At 42.8% G+C, this 20573-nt stretch overlaps 1 protein-coding gene across 1 annotated transcript in view; it reads right to left on the bottom strand.

The window, feature by feature from the left end:
• Nucleotides 1-443: 443 nt before the first annotated feature.
• The window catches only part of LOC308316183 (polyhomeotic-like protein 2), a 33312-nt gene continuing 13182 nt past the window's right edge, over nucleotides 444-20573 (bottom strand). The window contains exons 3-15 of the mRNA XM_080764619.1: nucleotides 19214-19357; nucleotides 17894-17971; nucleotides 16831-16995; nucleotides 15736-15822; nucleotides 15175-15511; nucleotides 8823-9205; nucleotides 8535-8616; nucleotides 6471-6691; nucleotides 5119-5218; nucleotides 4844-4958; nucleotides 2901-3027; nucleotides 2288-2564; nucleotides 444-1868 (exon numbers count right to left, since the gene is read on the bottom strand). Of these exons, the coding sequence (XP_080620745.1) occupies nucleotides 1714-1868; nucleotides 2288-2564; nucleotides 2901-3027; nucleotides 4844-4958; nucleotides 5119-5218; nucleotides 6471-6691; nucleotides 8535-8616; nucleotides 8823-9205; nucleotides 15175-15511; nucleotides 15736-15822; nucleotides 16831-16995; nucleotides 17894-17971; nucleotides 19214-19357 (2271 nt within the window). The 3' untranslated portion in view covers nucleotides 444-1713. The remainder of the gene's footprint in view (nucleotides 1869-2287; nucleotides 2565-2900; nucleotides 3028-4843; nucleotides 4959-5118; nucleotides 5219-6470; nucleotides 6692-8534; nucleotides 8617-8822; nucleotides 9206-15174; nucleotides 15512-15735; nucleotides 15823-16830; nucleotides 16996-17893; nucleotides 17972-19213; nucleotides 19358-20573) is intronic.

The raw sequence follows: 20573 nt of genomic DNA, 5'->3' as shown, positions 1-20573 counted from the left end.
AAAATCCTAACTTTGTTCTTGACAAGATACCGATCCCCTAAGAGCTCCCAATGAGCAGGCCGGCCTTCCCATAATTTCCTCTGCTGTGATGCATGCATTGTAAAGCGCTTTGGATAAAGCTGCTACATAATAAATGCACCATTTAAGTGGTTAGTCGTTTCCTGTGGTGTTCATTATTTTAAAGTTTGCCCTGGTCTGATGTGTCTGACAAAGAGCCAAAATCTAACGTTAGACCTAGACAATGTGGCCCATTTCCTTCAAAAGGTTTAAAAATGGCTGCCATGTTGAACTCACTAATAGTAATCTGAAAGCACTTTGGAGACTGCTATTTCAACACTGCTACAGGAGTGTTACCAACAATCGTACAATACAATGTAGTGTTACACAGAGAACGTGTACAATCACAAAGGATTTATTTTAAAGTACAAAATGTATCCTGCAAAACAATTCCATAAACATTACCACTAACACAATGCAAATGTACCACTGACAATGAACAGACTATAGTTGGCACTCTACCATAGCATTTATCTTTATGAGAAGGCAAGGCACATGTGATACACCCACAAAGAAATCACAATTTCTTTACAATGGCCACCATGAGTCTTTGATTTGGGTTATATTCACAATCTGGAGGCATTTGGTAATTATTAGTATAATTTAAAATAACAAAATGGTCACTTGTATATAAAAAACAAAACAAAAAAAACAACGATGTTTAAAACAGTAGTATGCCGTATTGGTGCCATTACATTTGATGTCAAGTTGAGGTCTTTCAGGATAAAAATCAAGTGCTATTAAAATATTAACTTCTAAATGGTTTTTTTTCTTGAAACTTGACAGATGTATGTTTTGAGATACGATTATTCAAATTTTGTAAATTATTAACAACACTTCCATACAATGATCAGTGTTCTCAGCAGTGGATTTAGAACAGCTTGTTCTGCTCTACAACTGGACGAGGTATGAAATGATACCGGCTACGGTATCGCACCTGAGCAGAGCTTTGGAACCACAAACTTTATAAACATTCACAAATGTGACTTTGTCTGAACGCTGCCCCTTTTATAAGTCAAGTTGAATGTTTATTCCGGTTGTATTTGTGTTCTCTAATCCCAAACTGTTGAAACGTCCATAATAAAAAAATTTATATAAAATACACTAAAAAAAGCAATAACATTTTTGATTAACATTCCAACATCTGAGCATCACTATCATGGCACAGATGTAAAAGCACAATAGGAAAACACAGTGATGTGAAAACTACACAGACGTCCAGAAAAGCTGTATTGGTCTTCAGTGATAACGGCACTAGGGAATGAACTGATCTCGAGCATTTCAGTGCAGACAAGACCCAGTACTTTATAAAGAAAAATATATTATCTATTGGAACGTTTATACCAAAGCAGGCTAACTACCAATGGTTTTCCTGATGTCAAGTAAAAGTCATTAACGGAGTGGAAAAGTTAAGCACGTTGAAGTGCTTGTCAATAATATAGGCCACAGGAATAATGTCTGTCTGGAAGAAAAGTCAGACTCAATTATGGCCTCTCAACTGGCCCCTCTACAACATTCCAGATGAGAGAAGGCGTTACTAAAGGTGCTGAACATCTCCCGTCTGGTCAGACAGATTGGAGGAGCTGCCTTAAAGAGTGAGTGAGTGAGTGAGTGAGTGAGTGAGTGAGTGAGTGCGTACTGGAAAGGCCAGGGTGGCTATGAATCTTTCAGCATGCTGATCTGGGCGAAGATCTTGAGAGCAGGGCCAAGTTTGATGTTCATGGTCCCCATGAGGTGGTCTTCTTTCAGCAGCAGTAGAGCCTGTCCATCGATCTCCTGTGAGCGGAACTCCTCGGCTATCTCTAGGCAACCTGCATTCCACAATGAGTCGTGTCAGAAAAACAATTTTTGTGTTTCCACATTTTTACGTTTAACCAGACAGTGGCCCTGTGGTTAAGAGTGTCTGCCCTGAAACTGGGAGGTCGTGGTTCGAAATGGGACCCAATGCCTCCCTGCTTGGCACACAGCATCAATGGGTTGGATTGGGGGGTCAAATGAACTAATCAAATGATTCCCGGGCGCAGCGGCAGCTCACCGCTCCAAGAGATGGGTCAAATGCGGAGAACAATTTTCACCGTGGTAACGTGTGTGACAAAGTAATAATAATAATCTGGTAATAACTAAATAAAAATAAGATTTTACGTCAAAATTCACATCGCAAAAATCACAAAATGGAATGTCAAAGAGGTAAAAACAATGCTGAAACCGTTTAGCTTAAAGTGGCGCCCACCTGGCAAAGAGAAGATGAACTCATAAACATCCTCTACGTTCCACTGGCCGGGGTCACATGCCAGGAAGCTGTGCGACAGCAGGGGCAGCTCAGAGTGCTCAGCAGTCCCTCTGGCCGGGTGCACGCTGCGCTGGGCAGCAGCCGCCGTCGACAGAGGGGACAGCGGCCTCTCGTAGTTGGACATGTCCGAACACTGGCTCGACTCGCCCTGCGCAGGGTGGGCCAAGTGGCCAGCGGTCACGGCACCAACAATAGGTTTCTGGTGGCTGGGAGGAACCTGTAAGGCACAGGTTTTGGTTTGCAAAAATAATACCAGAGAAGATTATTAGCTTTATATAAGATACAATTTGGGAGTTATTTTGATTAATAAAAGATAAACCCTGGTTTTGGGTTGGACATTATTGCTCTGTTGGGAGAGTGAGACAACGTGCATACAACTTATGGATTGTAGCTTTAAATCAGACACTGTCACAAAACACAATGTCATGGCAAGACTCTGAGGTACAGTATGGCTTTTGTTAGGCCATTACCCCTGGGTGGAGGTCAGGAAACATACTGTACAATGAATCATGTTGGCATGAACAAACCCAACACCACTCAACTGCTGCCTCACCTTCTTTTTAGACTCAAAACTAGAGTTCCTGTGCGTGCCATTCAGTGTTCTCTGTTTCTTCAGGTTCTCCATTGCGGTTCTGCGGTTTGAGAAGAGACTAACTCGCTTCGAGCATCCCACATTGTAACTGCGGAAAAAAGGTCAGAGAATAGTTGTATTAACCCTGGTTCCATCAGTGGGTGCTTTGTTACTTTTAAGAGATTTTCCAAACTGCCTTTCAGGTTTCATAAAATGCAATTCAAGTGCAACGTGGTAGATATTGCGGTTTATAACATATACAGCCTTTATTTTCTCTTAATGAGGGTACAAAAGGACAGATGGTTGAAAATCAGTACCAGCCCTAGGGTTTAGACGGCAGTAGCATGCCAATTAGTGCAAGCTTACCTTTATGTAACCAGGCAAAACTAGTCAAGAACAAATTATTATTTGCGGCCTGGCAAAAAGGGTCGCTGTTTGCCATGCGCTAGGACTGGATCATTGTCAGATTGGATTTTGTGTGTGAAAGGCTCTGCGCGAAGATCCGTCGGCGATAAAAGCGCTCAGCGATGCCTTCCCAAGCGTTTCTGAATATCTAGCAGGTTTGATATGTGGCTCTATCGCCGACTGGAGATACAGTATGAACAGGGTTGTGACTGCACCCAGAGAAGGTCCGTACTACAGCCAATGAGAGCACAGGAAAGCTGTGCTCACAGACAGAAAGTCAGTCTGTCTGTCTGTATGTATCGATAGATATTGGTAGCTATATTACTGTTAAATATAGTCTATAAAATGTGATGATGAGATTCAAATACTTCAGTGGTGTGCGTATGATACAGGTTTCAGACCGAATACATTAGATTGTAGGTTCAAATCATGGATTCCAAAAGGAATTAAAACATTCTATCCACTTTAAGAGTTTTGAAAAACTGAAGAGAGAATTTAATCTAGATAGATCAGACTTTTTAGATACTTACAGATTCGCAATCACTTTGAACATAATATTACAGAATATAACAGACTTCGGTGATCCAATAGTGAGATTGTGTATTGATGCATACCGGAACAACGTAGCTAAAGGTATTATTTCAGATTTTTATGACGGCTTCATGGAAAAAACAAACATGATACAAAATATATTAAAGAAAAGTGGGAAACAGAAGGTAACATCATTAAACCAAACGATGAGTGGTCTGAGATATGTCAATTCCAATGGAAATGTACTAATTCACATGTATGGAGGGAATTTGGGTGGAAATGTCCGTTTCTTCATTACGCCGAAACAGAAGGCGCATTTCTCGAATGGGGAGGCAACATGCTGGAGACAGTGTGGGTCTCGGGAGGCTAACCATTGGCATATTTTCCGGGGGTGCCCAGTGATTAGACTACATTATTTTTGGGACATGCACATTTTCAGACGGGAAGATCTGATGAATACCTATTCGGTATTCTGATGTCTGCATGTAGAAAAGTATTTACACAACACTGGTTGCTTCCGGAGGCCCTCACCATAAAAGAATGGATAGATATAGTAAATGATATTTATAAAATGGAACAGATAACTTTTACTCTCAGAATACAGAAGGAGAAATGTATAACGTTTTGGTCTAACTGGGACTGGGTGGAATATATTATACCTTTGCGACCAGATTTTGTAGCGGCAAGGATTGAATGATTCTGTCTTACTCATGTCTCTCTTTTTTGGTTTTGTTGTTGTTTTATTTTAATTACTGCTCACAGCTTCAAATACTCTCTTATGTCTTCCTATGAGTATTATATTGTATTGAATCCCACCTGCACCAAAGTGCTTAACACAGTCCTAGTGGCAATTTAGGGAAACTGAATGGTAAAGAAAACTTTAAATAATAACCAGAAAACTAAAACAAACAATAACTAAAAACATCCATTCAATATGATATAGCAGAATTATTTCATTCTTCCATATTGAGCCCTTTGCCTTCCCTTACCGTTTAGCACAGACAGTGGAGCAGAACCTCTTGGACCCTTTGAAGATATAGGCAAAATCCACTCTCCCACACAGCTCACAGGTTAGCATGGGCTCATCCTGCTGCTTCTTCAACTCTGAAGAGTCCAAGCGAAAACAACAGAAAGAAATGCACTAAAGGAACCATACACAATTGGTTGTTTCATATTTTAAGAACATCGATGAATACATTGTAAAAGGTAAATGTAGAAATAGGAAAGTGCCTCGTTCAGCGTCACTATGAGCCACGGTCTTTACCTTGTGATGAGAGATCCTCCATCTCTGAATTGTGATTGTGCCTCTCCGAATAATGCTTATGCTTCCTGAGGCTTTCAATGGAGAATGAGGGACGTTCCACCTGAGTACAGCGAAATGGAAGGCAAAGAGGGTTATGACTTGAGAGCTGTGAATCGAAACAAACAAACAAACAAATCAAAGAAATGTCTTTGCTTCAATTAAAGCAACTCACTTAATGTGATCTGTGTGTTTGTTTTGTCATACATAATGGTGCCTCTGGTTTCTGTAAATGGCTTCCACCACATGGCCAGTGTTGTGGTAATTCATTCATATCTTTGAGAAGAGGGAGTGAGGGTACTCAAGAGACAGGAGGAGACTCTTGGAAGACATAAAATATTGGCAGCTTATGTTCTGCTTATGGAATCATTATCTCTCAATTCCACTTTTAATCATACACTCACAAAAAGGTCACTTCAAACCTCTCCACAGAATATAAGATAAGAGGTAGTTCTGCTACCTCTAGTGGCCCATATAGCACAAAACGTGTATAACAAATAAAAATATGGATTATTAATATTTCACAGAAAAATATAGTCACCCAAAATGTATGGTACTGCAACTGATTGATGTCGAAATCAAATACCTGATCTAGCCTCTCAGCCTACCACTGTTAGGCTGTCTGATGCTCTTGAGTAGACAAAAGAGACAAAACAATCTTAGCAGGTCATCAAAAGGTGCCATGTGTCAATATCCCACCTGATACACCTATCACTCTCCTATTTTCTAATTACATTCCTTGCTACGTGAAAAGCCTACCCACCTAACACACCAAAATGTAACTCTTGTTATCAGAGATATGTGCATGTACACATTGATTGATTGAAGTATTTATTAACAGTTTGGAGAATTACAGTACATTTCAAGCACAACTTTAAAGTAAACTGTTAATTGTGGGCAACGCCATAAAGAATTACACAGTTTACAAGAGGGTCCACCATTTTCAATTCATCATAACATTTAGAGACGTACAAATATACACTTCTATATAGCCAAAAACAGGAAATTATCATATAGGTAAAAAGGAAAAAAATAAACATAATACAGTGAGGGGGGAAAAGGTTGGGTGGGGGATTTGGATTTTACGGGGGGCAGTTTTGAATTGCAGCCGTCCGTAGGTGCCCTTTGAGAGCAGTTTTGAAGGAGTCAAGGGATTCGCATGTCTTAATGAATGACTGTTGGTAGGGCGTTCCACATTTTGGTGGCATAGGAGCGAAATGAATTTAGTCCCTCGTTTGTGCCGAATCTGGGTTGCACATCATGGTTTGTTGAACTCAGAAGCAGAAGTGCTTGTATGTTGTACAGTATATACTCACAGGGAATGGCTCGGCGCCTTCTTGGATAACGAATCCCCCGATGAGATGAGTGAGGATGTGGGGTTTCACTATGGCCTGGGGCGGCTTGCTCTCGCCATTCTGCGGGGCACTGCCAGTGACCGTGGGTGCATTGTTCCCATTCCCAGAGGTCATGACTGGAGCCTCAGCCGAGCCACCTGGACGCTTCACATTCAGCCCGCAGCTTGCAGCCTCCTCCTCACCTGCCACACAGTCACACACACACACACACACACACACAAACTTTACCAAAATAATCAAATAATTGTTAATTAACAAGATAACTTGTTCAACCAGTTGACTTTGTTGAGCCGCATTACATCATAACACTGCATTTGTGTTGTTGTTGACTCCTAAAACTACGAGATTTTTGATGAATTGAACAAGGTGGACCCTGTTGTAAACAAGTGTAATGCTTAATTGGGTCGTCCACTCACAGTGTGTATTGAGTTTGTGCTTAAAATGTACTGCAATTTAATTATTCTGCAAACTGTTAATACATTTTTTAATCAATCAATCCTGGTATGGAATTGGAACTTGTGTGGCTAAACTGAAGCAGGCAACTTATTATTCATAAAACATTGAGTCGACCATGTATTGTATTCTAAAACATGGGATCGTCTTTATGTTATCTAATGAATTGAAAATGGAGGACCCTGATGTAAACAACTCTAGTGCTTTTCGGTCTCGTCCTCATAGTAACAGTTTTATTTGTATTGACTTGTGCTTTCGTTTGAAATGTACTCTCATTCTACATACTGTGAAATCAAATTAAAAAAATCAACCAATCAAAGATCATCCCACCCTGAGTCTGCGTTGCCTGCCCGCTAGAGATTGTATTTGCACAGAGCTAAATATTAACTGTGCGACTGTCTTCTTGCATGCAAAAGATCCACAAAGTTCAACGCGGTTGTTCAACAGTTGTCTTACTTTATTTACGATAATCCAAAAGACTCGAGGCGTCAATAATAATAAACAGTAGCTGTGGGCTGTGATGATCCACACGCGTGGACAATAAAAACTGCACAGCCCTTTGTTCCTCCGCTGCTGCACCAGACAACGGTCTCTTTCATTCTATTCCCTCCGCCGGGTGATGACCACACAACCGCCACGCGTTCTAGTCCAAAACACAGCAGTGTGTCCAACAACAACTAACGCACGCATCCGTTAAGACACCAATAATCACACAATTCATATCCAAACTTTCTCTTTTCTGTCTCATGTGGTTTACAGGAGGAGCCATCGCTGCTGCTCCCGCAGCCCCATGTAATAATCCTCTTTCTTTGTACGCTCTCTGTCTGTCTTTCTTGTCTACTACTTTCTTTCTTGTGGAAGTGAAAATGTGAAATTGAATAGGGAAATCCAGCACCCCCCGCCATTGGCCCGGGGACGGTCCAATCACAGCGGACTAACTCGCGGCCTGATTGGCTCAAATGGTTAGGGTAAAAAAAGAAAAACAGGCATGTGATTGGGCCGTCTCCTGACTCTCCTCTCCTCGCATTTCCTTCCTTCTACTACTCTCGGTTGTGCTCATGGACGGTGTTTATATTGTTTAACTGTAACATTGATTGATTTAAATATTTATTAACCGTTTGCAGAATTACAGTACATTTCAAGCACAACTCAATACAAAGACTGTTTTAACTGTGAGTGGACGACCCAATAAAGCATTACACTTGTTTACAAGAGGGTCCACCTTTTTCAAATCAGCAAAACATACATACAAACAGAGCAGCAGTTTTATTCAGATGACAACGTTTCGGTCTAAACGACCTTCATCAGGTATCCCTGCTGCTCTCTAAGTGAAGACAGTGTGCGGGACCCTTTTCTTCTCAAACTGGGGGTCCTTGAAATTAAACGGGTTGAAAATCACTGCTAGAGCCGTAAAAAAAATCTTGTGGGGGTCCCTGGCATATCTTTTCAAATGAGGGTCTGCGGTGCATCTCTAATATTTATTCATAGTGTAAGTGACCTCATACATAATTTGCTCTGTTTATAGCAAACTAAAGCAGGGCACACTTTTCAGAGTTTTGCAGTTGTTCCTACCTTCAGTCTTGTAAGCAAACATGTCAGAGTTTGCTGGCACATGAAGTGGCATAATTTGCTGGGCAGCAGGGATGGTGTTGTTCTGTGTTACAATGACATACAAAAAGGTAAGAAATTGCCCTTTTTTTAAACTGTTGAATATCATAATGTCTCTACATTCATTTAGGTGTTCCTTTAAAGCCAAGAACAAAATTGTGCAATGTTGCTATAAACTATTAATATAGTATGTTATGGACCATCATCACCAATTCAACTTGCGCTATAAGAAGCAATGCAGCTCTTACTTACTGCGCTTTTTGCAGTGAGCTGGTTCTGGAGGTCAGGTTTAGCACAGGACTGTGCTGGCTGGGACCGGTCAGATGCTGGTCCATGTGGGTTCTGGTCCGGCACTGGCTCACTGGGGGAGAGTACCTGAGATGTAGGCCTAACAATGGAATGAAAGATGGCTGCTGGCAGGCTGGGTACAGGGGGCTTGGGCAACACTGGAGGAGGGTCTTGTCTGGTTTGGGGTTGTACTTGGGGCTGGATGGCCAGGGTTTGTACCATCTGGGCACGGGTGTGGGTATGGAGGAGTGTGAGCTGGCTCTGCTGTGGAGCATGTTGCTGCTGGATATCAGTGGTGTGTTGTTTATGTTGTTGAAGCTGCGGTTGCATCTGAATTTGGGCACATGCTGAAACAACAGGTCAGGAAAGATATCGTATATGTTATATATATAACAGTAAAATGACAATATCAAGTAATTATATACTCTGATCTATAGTGAAAATGTTACAAATAAAAGCTTAGTCAGTAATTATGGCTAATCAAAGTGACTCATGTAGTTTCCTTATTTTCATTAGACTAGACCTGGCTGTAGAGCACCAAGGGCTGGATTTTGAAGGTGCGTTTTACCATGTGGTAATACATAAATTGGCCTCGCTCTGCGCACAATCGTATTATGAAAGCCTTATCGTCCCGTGTTGAACGCACACACATATGGAATACGACGTTGCTGAATATTTTAGCATTGTGGGAGTGTCCATATGTTAATTATTTTCGCTTTGCGCAATTTGCTATTAAGCCCCTTGACCTGCGCATAACGATTAGACGTGGGTCTAGGCACCTCATAAACGCAAAAAGAATTTAAAGCACTGTTTGATTTTACACTTGAGCGGCTCTGGGACGCTGCTGGAGTGTTGCCAAGTCTGTTTATTATAAGCGGCTTCTTTTTCTGTAAAGTTGCTTGTAAATATTGGTAGTTGTGGTTGCTTTTCTTGTTTCTAAAGGTTTCTCCTAATGTTGTTTAAACCAGTGATCCTCACACAGCACATTCCCATGTCAAGGATCCCCAGATTAATGCATTTGCCCAACTTAAGGACGGCTAATACAAAAATGTAATTAAAATGTTACTTTTGAAAATAGCAGATCTACCAGCTCACAATGAATCACATTCATTCATTAAAACTATGAACTCTGACTGCAGGCGGATATATAATGATCATTATAACAATGTGCAAGAAAATATTTAAAAAGATGGAAGGACTTTATATTTGTGGACAATCAAAATATGTTTTTTATTTTAATGTGGTGTCATTAAAATTAATCTGGATATAGCAGACTCACTATCTAGAAAATAAAAACATGGCACTTCATTTAAAATAGGTTACAGACCCCTGTTATATGCGCTTATTTTGGGATTATTTTTATAGACCTATTTACTTGTTTCTATGAGACATGGCAACAGCCAGCAAAAGACGCATCCATTCTTTTTGAAAGGTTGAGATTAGAAACGACCATAATTATTTCATTTCTCAACCTTAAAAATAAATAAAAACATCTCCATAATCCTTGAGAGGTTTGCTTTCATACGCTGTATCACACTCGATCCAAGTCTTCTTCAATAAAATGCTACGAGCGAAGACCATACCATCACGGGCATACGCACCACGCATTCAACTCATTACTCATTTCAAATATAATATAATTATAATTTAAATTAAAATATAATTTTACTGGTGTTTCTCAATAGAAACAACTTATTTTGAGGCATAAAGGTGACAGCATGCAGTGCAATAGGAATAATTAACCCAAATGTGACAAAGTCATATGTCATGTCTTCTAGCTATGGTGCCAGCCTGAAGAAATGTAATAATAACGATCCCCAAAGTGCGCATTCCGTATGTGACATCAGCTGACTGGTAAAGAAAATAGTACGGACATGTTGATTGGGTAACTCTCAAACACGCCTTAAACACTCCCATGACTAATTCAAGGCCGTTTTGCGCACTCCACGGGGTGTCGAAAGCGCTTCTTAACATGCTTAAAATTGCAATATGACATACCTCACGCCCCCAGCTCATATTACTGTAATAGGTAAAACGCACCTTCAAAATCTAGCCCTTGAGTCTCTAACGATGGAAGTTGGAGATCCATGCCCCATCCGGCTATGAAATACCCGTTGTACCCGTGTCAGAGTACCACCCATCTGTCTGTGTCCCATACAGTATATGGAGATTTCTGTATCTGTCTCTCTGTGTCGCTTTATTCCTATATATGGAGTTCTGTGTCAGGCTGCAGGCATGCCCAAATATGAAGTGTTGTGATGTCAGAACAGGCCAGCTCCATATATGGAGATATAAGGGTGATCAGGTCCAGAGCCCGGGCAGAGGCTTTTGTGCTGGTACTGGACAACAGTGTATCCAACGGACTCGACACCGGGCACTGCACTCCCTGTGCTGGTGTGGAATGCGTGTGTCAAATTTGAAATCGGTGGGGCGCACGGTTCTCGAGTTATGTGGATTGCAGATGTACGTACTTGGTGCATTTATAGATAGTGTGGCGACTGGTACACATAACCCAGGAGACAGGATAGAATGCAACATTATAATGTTTTATTCACAGCTTTCTTTGGGACAAATAATAATATTTCTTCTCTTCCTTTTTAGGTATCATCATACAGTTCATGTTTTCTTCCTTCCAGCAGGTGGAGCAGTTGAGACTTCAACGGTAGGTATATTTACTCAGGTAGGTGGTTTTTAGCTGTAGGGTTATCGACAGGTGAGTAAGATAGGGTTTCTCTCTCTCCCCTCTCGGGAGTCGGTAAGTATACGAGTCAGCTGGTGAATAAACAGTTTCTCTTGTTCTATAGGAAGCGGTGATATGAACGTAAGTATTTCTACTCAGCCTGGAGGTTCCAATGTGCCAGTGGTTTTTGCGGCGGGGGATTTGTTAAAACTGTAATCTGCAATAGGGAATGCAAGGCTGACGTCACGGTAGCCCTACTGGCCTACCGGCGCCATTTTGATTGTGATGGCCTACAGATCTGCATCAAGTGTATAAAGTTGGTGTTTGAGTGTTTAGTGCACAGTGCTAGAGCTCTTTCAGTTCGCCAAAATGGGATTTATTAAGCCTACTTGAGTAGGCTACTTGTGTGAAATACAACAAGTAGTCTTCTCACCATAAACAAGGTCACAATAAAGGGGATAAAATAGATAATGGACTAACGTTTCACCGCATTCCTCTCACTGCCGCCTCCTCCTCCGAGTGTGACTTTCTCTCTCTCTCTCTCTCTCTCTCTCTCTCTCTCTCTCTCTCTCTCTCTCTCTCGTTATATAACTCTATTTTCTCTCTCTCTCATATCTCACACACGCCGTTATACGTTACGGGCCGATTCATACTACAGTACAAGTTGATGAAGCCTCTTCAATATCTCACAAATTGGTGAATTTCCCAACATGTTCAGGCTTGTTCCTGGCTTTAGCAATTAGACTACTAGATCATATCTTGTTGAATAGGAAATCAATACTTGACTTTTTTGTTTGTTTGTTTTAGATACAAAACCATCGCTTCATCCATCTGCATTGATCTGGAGAACTAATTGGGAACAACATGGCTTCATCTGGATCTCATGTGGACTTCACCTGGCCAGCCGTCTGTGTCATCTATCACTATCAGTCATTTATGCCTGGCATAGCTATGATGTATTGGGCTTCAGATCGATAAAGTGAAATATAAAAACGTACACTTTATAGCAGACAAACACCGGCCACACACACACACACACACACACACACACACACACAGACTCTTATAGAAGTCGCACCGTAAACACTTGTGTGTACTTGGAGGCCAGTGCCAGTCTATGATATCATGTATGATGACTGTGACGCACCAAATTTGGCCATAAAGAGATTCCTGAAATTGTATAGACAAATATATATAGATTGGATGGAAGTTAATCCCCCAAAACGGTCTCCACAGAATTAAGCCTAATACAGTATATACATTGTCGTATGGCAGTGTTGCTGGCCGAAAATAACTGCAGAATCATGTCAATCTAGAAATAATAATGGATTTGTAGCGCTTTTCTAAGCACTCAGAGTGCTTAACAATGGTTCCCATTCATTCATACATTGGGAGCTGAAGCTGCTGGTTCTGCTGCTACCATTATAAAGGTCATTACACATCAGGAGCGACACAAATAAAAGTCTTCCGATTATTTCACGTAAAATCTAGTATTTTGGTGATGCCTCATTCATGATGAGTATTACTTGTTAAAATCGCACTCAGTGTGCATGGTCAATTAACACAAACAGCAGTTTAAATTAATATGAAATAATAGACTTACTGACTGACTGACTGACTGTTTTGCAGGTTTTCACAGCAGTTTAAAAGAATGTGAATGTATCACACAAAATAATTGCTCCCAGTGTGTACAGGCCTTAAGAGGTTCCTTGTTGGTTTAGCCCAAGCCCTATAGACTTGAACCCTGACCATTTACCCCACAGGCCTACTGCATTACAGTACATCGCTGATATGTGATTTTGAGTGTAATCATTATTATTAATAAGATTATAATGTGCATGTTGAGCTTATCATGATGAATCTATACCAGCTAAAATAAACAAAACGACCGGTTTGATTTACAGCTCCTCTAAAGCGTCAGGGAATCAAAGGTATAACGGCAATGTCCCCTGTGGTTCATTTCCCCACATAAGAGCAGCCTCTTTCCCGCATTTTAATCAGAAACAGAAGCTCGACTCGCTGCTGTATTGATTTTGGGGGCCCTCATGGGGGATGGGCGTTGCTTTGTGCACATGTGACATGGGAGATGTGTGTTGTGCTGCACAAAGTGCACAGCATCCCCCAACCCCCATCTGGTAGCTCATTAGGGGCTGTTCGGATGTGGAGACCCCTGGGTCAGAGCTCCCAGCTGTGGACGCTGCACAGCTGCAGCCATGGCTGCACTTCTCACCATTAGCATCCACAGTGGAGGGGTTTCTGGGTTCTGGTAAGATCTGAGGCAGCAGGCCAGGACAGGAAGAGGACAAATCCCTTCAAGGCAAACCATTTACAGTGTATGTGCTTCCTCTTCCATTTTCAACTGATGAATTGCAACGCAAAGCAAGTTCCCACCGCGAGACAGATTAACAGGTGGTTTTCTACTGAAAAAAGGAATGAGCATATCATTTGAATCTTCGTTACCCTGGCTTCCAGCAGCATTACACTATGTTCCAGCAGCATTTGGAATCGTTTTGAAACGAACAACGAAGCATCGCCATCATCTTCATTTTTTTGGAATACACACCTACGTTGACCTTAAATGGACACCATGCGAAAAAAACGCTTAGCAACGTCTATACTGCCTCCGGCCAAAGAAATTCAGGGTGAGTCCCCGCATCCTCAGGGTGTGCTATAACGGCACCATAGGGAGCATCGTAACGAGTGCAACACCGCCTGGTATGGGAACTGCACCGGCATCGACCTCAAAGCACTACAGAGAGTTGTGCAGTTTCCCTCCCTCCAGGAAATACATGAGAAATGATGTGTGATGTGTAGCCAAGGCTGAGAGTGCCATCAAGGACATTCATCACCCAACGGCCAGGCAAGTGCTGTTAGAGTATCAGGAGCCACACTACCAGACTTCTGAACAAGTGCTAAGCCTCGTCTCTGTTGCCTTTAAATATATATTTTTGAGGGGCGCTAGCTCCTTCGATATTCAGCTATTAGTGTAGATTTCTGTCCTAACACAAACATTAAATGCCATTGACAATGAATGGAGAATGTATGTCATATTTTAGACGAGCAAATCAGCTATTTTCGTCCTACAAAAACATTAAATTCCCATTGACAATGAATGGAGAATTTATGTGTCTGAGCAAATCGACATGTTACATTGATGATGTACGATGACAAGTAGATATTTATATTACTCAATTCACATGATTATTATTTTAAACACTTTGTTTATTTTGTATTATCTTTTCCCTATTTTACCTCTCTCTTCTTAACTGCATATAATATTGCATTGTGGCTCAATAGCATTTGATCTGAACGATTTTATCTGGGCTGATGCTAGGTAAGAGTTTACCTGGGCTGATGCTAGGTGAGAGTTACCTGGGCTGATGCTAGGTGAGAGTTTACCTGGGCTGATGCTAGGTGAGAGTTTACCTGGGCTGATGAGTGAATGCTAGGTGAGAGTTTACCTGGGCTGATGAGTGGAAGCTGGGTGAGTGTTTACCTGGGCTGATGAGTGGATGCTAGGTGAGAGTTTACCTGGGCTGATGAGTGGTTGCTAGGTGAGAGTTTACCTGGGCTGATGAGTGGATGCTAGGTGAGAGTTTACCTGGGCTGATGAGTGGAAGCTGGGTGAGTGTTTACCTGGGCTGATGAGTGGAAGCTGGGTGAGAGTTGTCAGACATTGGCTGACACTCATCAGTCCTCTCACTTCCACTTGCCCTTCTCGCTTCTGCCCTTCTGACGGGGCTTCGTCATCCGGTCCTGGACCTTCCATTTCTTCCGAGACTTGCCCAGGGGACCCCTGCCCTGGAACTGGCCCAACGGTGAATTGGTTGCATCCGGATGTCTGCTTTAGGCACAGACCCTGCAGCTGAACAGCAGACGCAGCAGCACAGGGTGTTGTGGTGGACGAGGAGGTGGTGGTGGTGGTGGTGGGTGGAGACGGAGTTGGCCCCTGTATCCTGCACATAGACAGGTTCTGCACCCAGTGGTGGAAAAAAGTACTTAATTGTTTTACTTAAGTAAAAGTACCAATACTGCAATTTAAAGTAAAAGTACGGAATTGTACTTGAGTAAAAGTGCAAAAGTATCGGCATCAGAATGTACTTAAAGTACTAAAAGTAAAAGTACTCATTGTGCAGAATGTGCCATTTCACAAGTTCAAAATGTGTACAAAATCTATTGAAAATAGCAGATCTACACCTGTGCTCCAGAGATCTGCTGCTGGGTGGTTGATAGTGTCCAGGCTTCTTTGGTTGCATTAATGGCTGCAGTTGGGGTCAAGAAGAGCTAGAATGAATAAAAAACAAACAAACAACACAAACAACACAAAAGAACAAAAATCAATGAACCAATTAAACTGCAACAGATCATTTTCTGTAGCGCAGTAGAACAACAACGTGTATAATACACAAAGAGAAGACTGGTCAAAGTACTATTGGCAGCTAGTAAAAAAAAGCAATTACAAGGCTATGGTACGAAGCAGAACCTCCAGTTTGTGAGCAGTGTCTGGACATTGTGGAGGAGATATTTGTAATGGAGAAACTAACTCATTCCTTGAGATTACAAGAGAGGATCTATTGATCGAAAAATGGGATAAATGGACTGAATATAGAAACCAACAAGACGACATCGATGATAATGATGATGGACATTCATGAATTGAGTGCAAATGTAACTACTTTCTCGCCCAAGCGCCCAGAAAGGCTGGCCAGCGTTGAAGAGCTGAGCTGGAACTGCAGGCGGGCCCTAGCTCTGGTCCATAGCTCTAATGCCGTTGCATTTAGAGCTATGTTACCGATGACTTCCGGGGCTCGCATAAATGCAGACCAGCCTCTTGTCTTTAGCGTAAATAAAAATAACGTTTTTGCTACTCACCAATACAAAGGCGGGTTGTGTCATTAGAAAGCCTACTTTCCTTAGTGGAAGCACTCTGAGCCCGCCACCCCACATATAAAAAGTACTTTTTGGCCAGAAACTTTTTGGTGATCATTTTCCGGGGCTCGCATATAGCTCTAAATGCAACGGCATTAGAGCTATTTGCCAAACTAAATTTGGTTGGAAAATGCGGAAGTAGAGCGTTCTTCCGGGTGCTTCAAAATGCCACTGAGCAACTTCCATTGCAATGAATAGCGGGGGGGCGGGGCTGTCGCTCCGGTCCTCCCTCTATCAGTTCGGTTTTCAGTTGATTTTGGTCATAGAATGAACATTGAATGCAATCATTTAATCATTTGATCATTTGGTATAGGCTAAAGCCAGTAGCTGCTGACTCTATCCTTTATAACTCTAAGCTCTCACCATCTGAGCCCGTAGATACATCTGGGCTTGGCTGGCCGTAAGCACGTGGTTCGACGTGTTCCTCAGGATCACAGCTGTCTGAGGTACGCAGTTGGCTGCAGAGCTGCCACTCTGTGATCTGCTGATGAGCTGGGCGGCCGTCGTCACGGGAACAGTCAAGTTGATCTGATGATGAAGGTGGTGGTGGAGTGTTGTTCGGGATACATATGAGTCGGTTGCATACAACTTGTTCTCAGATACACTGCTAAATCCTCAGTGTGAATTTAACGAACGAACGAACGAACGAACACACGCACGCACACGCACACACACACACACACACACACACACACACACACACACACACACACACACACACACACACACACACACACACACACACACACACACACACACACAATTTCAGGGTCTGATGTGTGTCCAGTGACCCAGTCACCTCTGAGCAATCAGTCATCTACAGCACAGTCAGAAAACAAGGAAGTGAGATGATCAAATAGAATCCATTTTCGGGTACTGCATCGTCTATTTCTCGCTTCAAATGTTTTCAAAAACATTATTGAGAGCAATGTTCAGCTATAAATGGCTTGTGTGTGGCGTGTGTTTGTTTACATGGCTGTCATGTTGGGTACAGCAGTAAATCAAGCAGCGCAGGTTGCGCAGCAGGTGCTCTGAAGGCTTTGATTAGGCAGCGGTCTGTTATCCAGAAATAACACACCACTGAATTCAGAGATTAACCAATCAGAATCAAGCATTTAACCAAGCCGAGCCACGTGGCTGGATGGCACAAGGTTGCCAGTTCAAACCCGGGCCCCCCCAGAGTTGAGTTAGTGTCAAAGTGTCCTTGAGCAAGACACTGAACCCCTAATTGCTCCTGATGTGCTGTTTGGTGCCTTGCACGGTTTCCACCGCCATCGGTGTATGAATGTGTGTGTGAATGGGTGAACGTAATGCACAATCTCTGTATATATATAAATGCACCATTTACCATTAAATATGGGATAATACGTTACGGGGAGTAGGTATTGGGAAGTGGCACAGTATGCATGACTGCATCCCAACTCACGGTGGTCTGTGTGTTTCCTGTCTGTTGGACTGGAGAAGTGTTCTGGTTGGATGTTGGATGTCTCGCCACCAGGGTTCCCTAGGAAACAGAGACAAACACTGTCTAACTCATTGTCTAACTCACTGGTTCCCAATCCTTTTAGATTAGACCTTTGCCCCGGCGACACAAACGAGTGAAAATAGCAGATCTACAAGCTCACAGCGCGTCGCTTTGCGCCACGTTATGAGCATGTAGATCGGCTATTTGCACTACTTCTGAAATAATGTTTTCTAGTTTATAGAATTTCTTTGATTTATTTGTTTATTTCTTCATAATATGACTGGGAACAGTCGTGTCCACGACCTACAAATGGGTCCCGACCCACTGTTTGGGAAACAGTGGTCTTAACTAACCCTCTGGTTCTCAACATCAGGTCTGGGGACCACCAGGGGTCCAAATGGACCCTTATGGGTCTGTAACTCTTCCTCCTCGAACTCGCTGAGCCTTTCCACCGCAGCTCCGTCGATGAAGATGGGCGCATGCTCTTTCCACGTTCCTTCCTCAAGTCCACGATCAGCTCCTTGGTTTTGTCAACGTTGAGGACTTCAGGATGATATCATGTTGGAGTCACTCGCGTGTGGCTGTGCAGTCAAGCGTATACAGGGAGTAGAGGAGAGTGCTCGGCACACATTCTTGGGGTGCTCCAGTGCTGGGGGTCAGGGTGTGTCGCATGTGATGAAGCCCATTCTCAGTCACCACCTGCCGTCGGTTCGACAGGAAGTCTAGTATCCAGTCGCACATGCAGTGCAACTGGACTGTTACTCCATGTCTCTGTGTCACATCTTGCTGGGACAATGGTGTTGAAAGCTGAGCTGCAGTCCACGAACAACATATGCACATACTTGTTCTTTCTTGTCATCCATGTGCAATAGGACGGTGTGTTTTGACAGTATGCAAACTGCCCCAGGTCTAGCGAGGCAGGTAGTATGGAGCACATGTCATGTATTCTCTCGCAAGCTTCTCAAATAATTTACTGACTATTGGGGTGAGAGCGACAGGTCTCCAATCATTCAGACATGCTACCTTGGATTTCTTGGGCCTGGCTCCAGCCCTGAATCGCTAGCCACGCGAGAAACTAAATGTATGTTCTGGTGATTCAGGTCTGGTGACTCGGTCTATGGGCGTGAAAGTCTCGATCGAAAATCTGATCGCAGCAGCTGATTGGCCATCAGCACCATCACTCGACGACGTCTAACAACAAACATGGCTGCCCCCACTATTCCTAGCACTGTGGTGGCTATTAAAATTCAGGCTACACAATGGTAGGACATTTTGACTAACCTGCTGCATGGTACCCAGACTCTGGAGCTGAGTGGTGTTCAGTGCTGCCGTCTGCAGCATGAGGTGCTGCTGCTGGGCCACGTACATCTGCTGAAGGTACCGAGCGGCTGTGCCCGGCTGCCCATTCAGAGCCTGCTGGAGGACCTACACACACACACACACACGCACGCACGCACAAATGCACACAGGTGGACAGTGAGAGCTGTGGACTCTGGAGGAGAAGGAGCCGAACATAGAGAGGACGCAGAGAACAAAAGAACAAAAAGACAGTAGCACAGAAAGACTGGAGAAGGAACGTTAGCTTGCAGTACGTCATCATGTACCCAATGGTACAGAAATACAACATTCAGAGGCTGCTGGAAATTACAAGAAAGCGAAAAATATATAATATACACAGCACGTACTGTACTGAATACACGCACGCACACGCACGCACGCACGGGATCTCAGGGTCTGCTGTGTGTCCAGTGACCCAGTCACCTCTGAGCAATCAGTCAGAGGGCTCTGACAGCCAGGCATCCAGACCCCGTCCCCTGCTGCAGGGCCCCATCTCTACTCAATCACTGCCTGGGAGCAAGGGGCCTTTCCCCAACATGCAGACATGCATCCGGCCACAGACAAGCCCTGGCTTGTGGATGTCTGTGAGAGTGTGTGCATGCATGGTGCTCATGTGTGTGAGACACGCTTGCACAAAGGTAAACTGCTGATTTAACTCGTACGGGTGTATGTTCTCAGTTACAAACTAATAAATGAATGAACTCAAAGGATTTCACTGTTCTTTTCATACTCTGTTCGAATTTCAGTCACACTCTCATTCTAAATTCTCAGTTAGGCCTGCAGTATGATTAAAACTTAATTTTACATGCTATCTCTCTCTGGCACCTGAACTTTCCCTGCGGCATCAATAAAGGTATTTATCCATCTACATTACCATCGAGTCAACACTTGAAAAGAGCAACATTGTTTGAAATCCAGCTGTTGGGTATTAGCCCTTTCTGAGAAAGTGAGAAAATGAAAATGGGAGAAAGTTATTCTCTTGTCGAATTATGAAGGGATTCTGCATTATTGGTTAGCAGCATTAAAAACTTAGAATCGGCCCCATGCAGTCCTAAGTTCATTGACAAAGTAGTAAAGTACACAGAAGAAATTAGGTCAGATCAATATTAGATCAACGTTTAAAATGGGTTAATTAAGAAAAGAAGATAGTAGAGCCAAGCCTTAGTAATAATGCGCACCACTGGACCAAGAGTGCTTTAGAAAACCAGACCAATTACCAGTGCCAGCCACGGCAGATGGTTTAGCTTAGCACTTCCCCGTTGTGCCAAACAAGTCTGTTTTTACGTATGACATATAGGGAGTT

Source organism: Protomyctophum bolini, assembly GCF_963924005.1.
Source record: "Protomyctophum bolini genome assembly, chromosome: 5".
NCBI classification, from domain to species: Eukaryota; Metazoa; Chordata; class Actinopteri; order Myctophiformes; family Myctophidae; genus Protomyctophum; species Protomyctophum bolini.
Note: the sequence above shows the minus strand (reverse complement) of the source record. Positions and strands in the feature narration are given on the sequence as shown.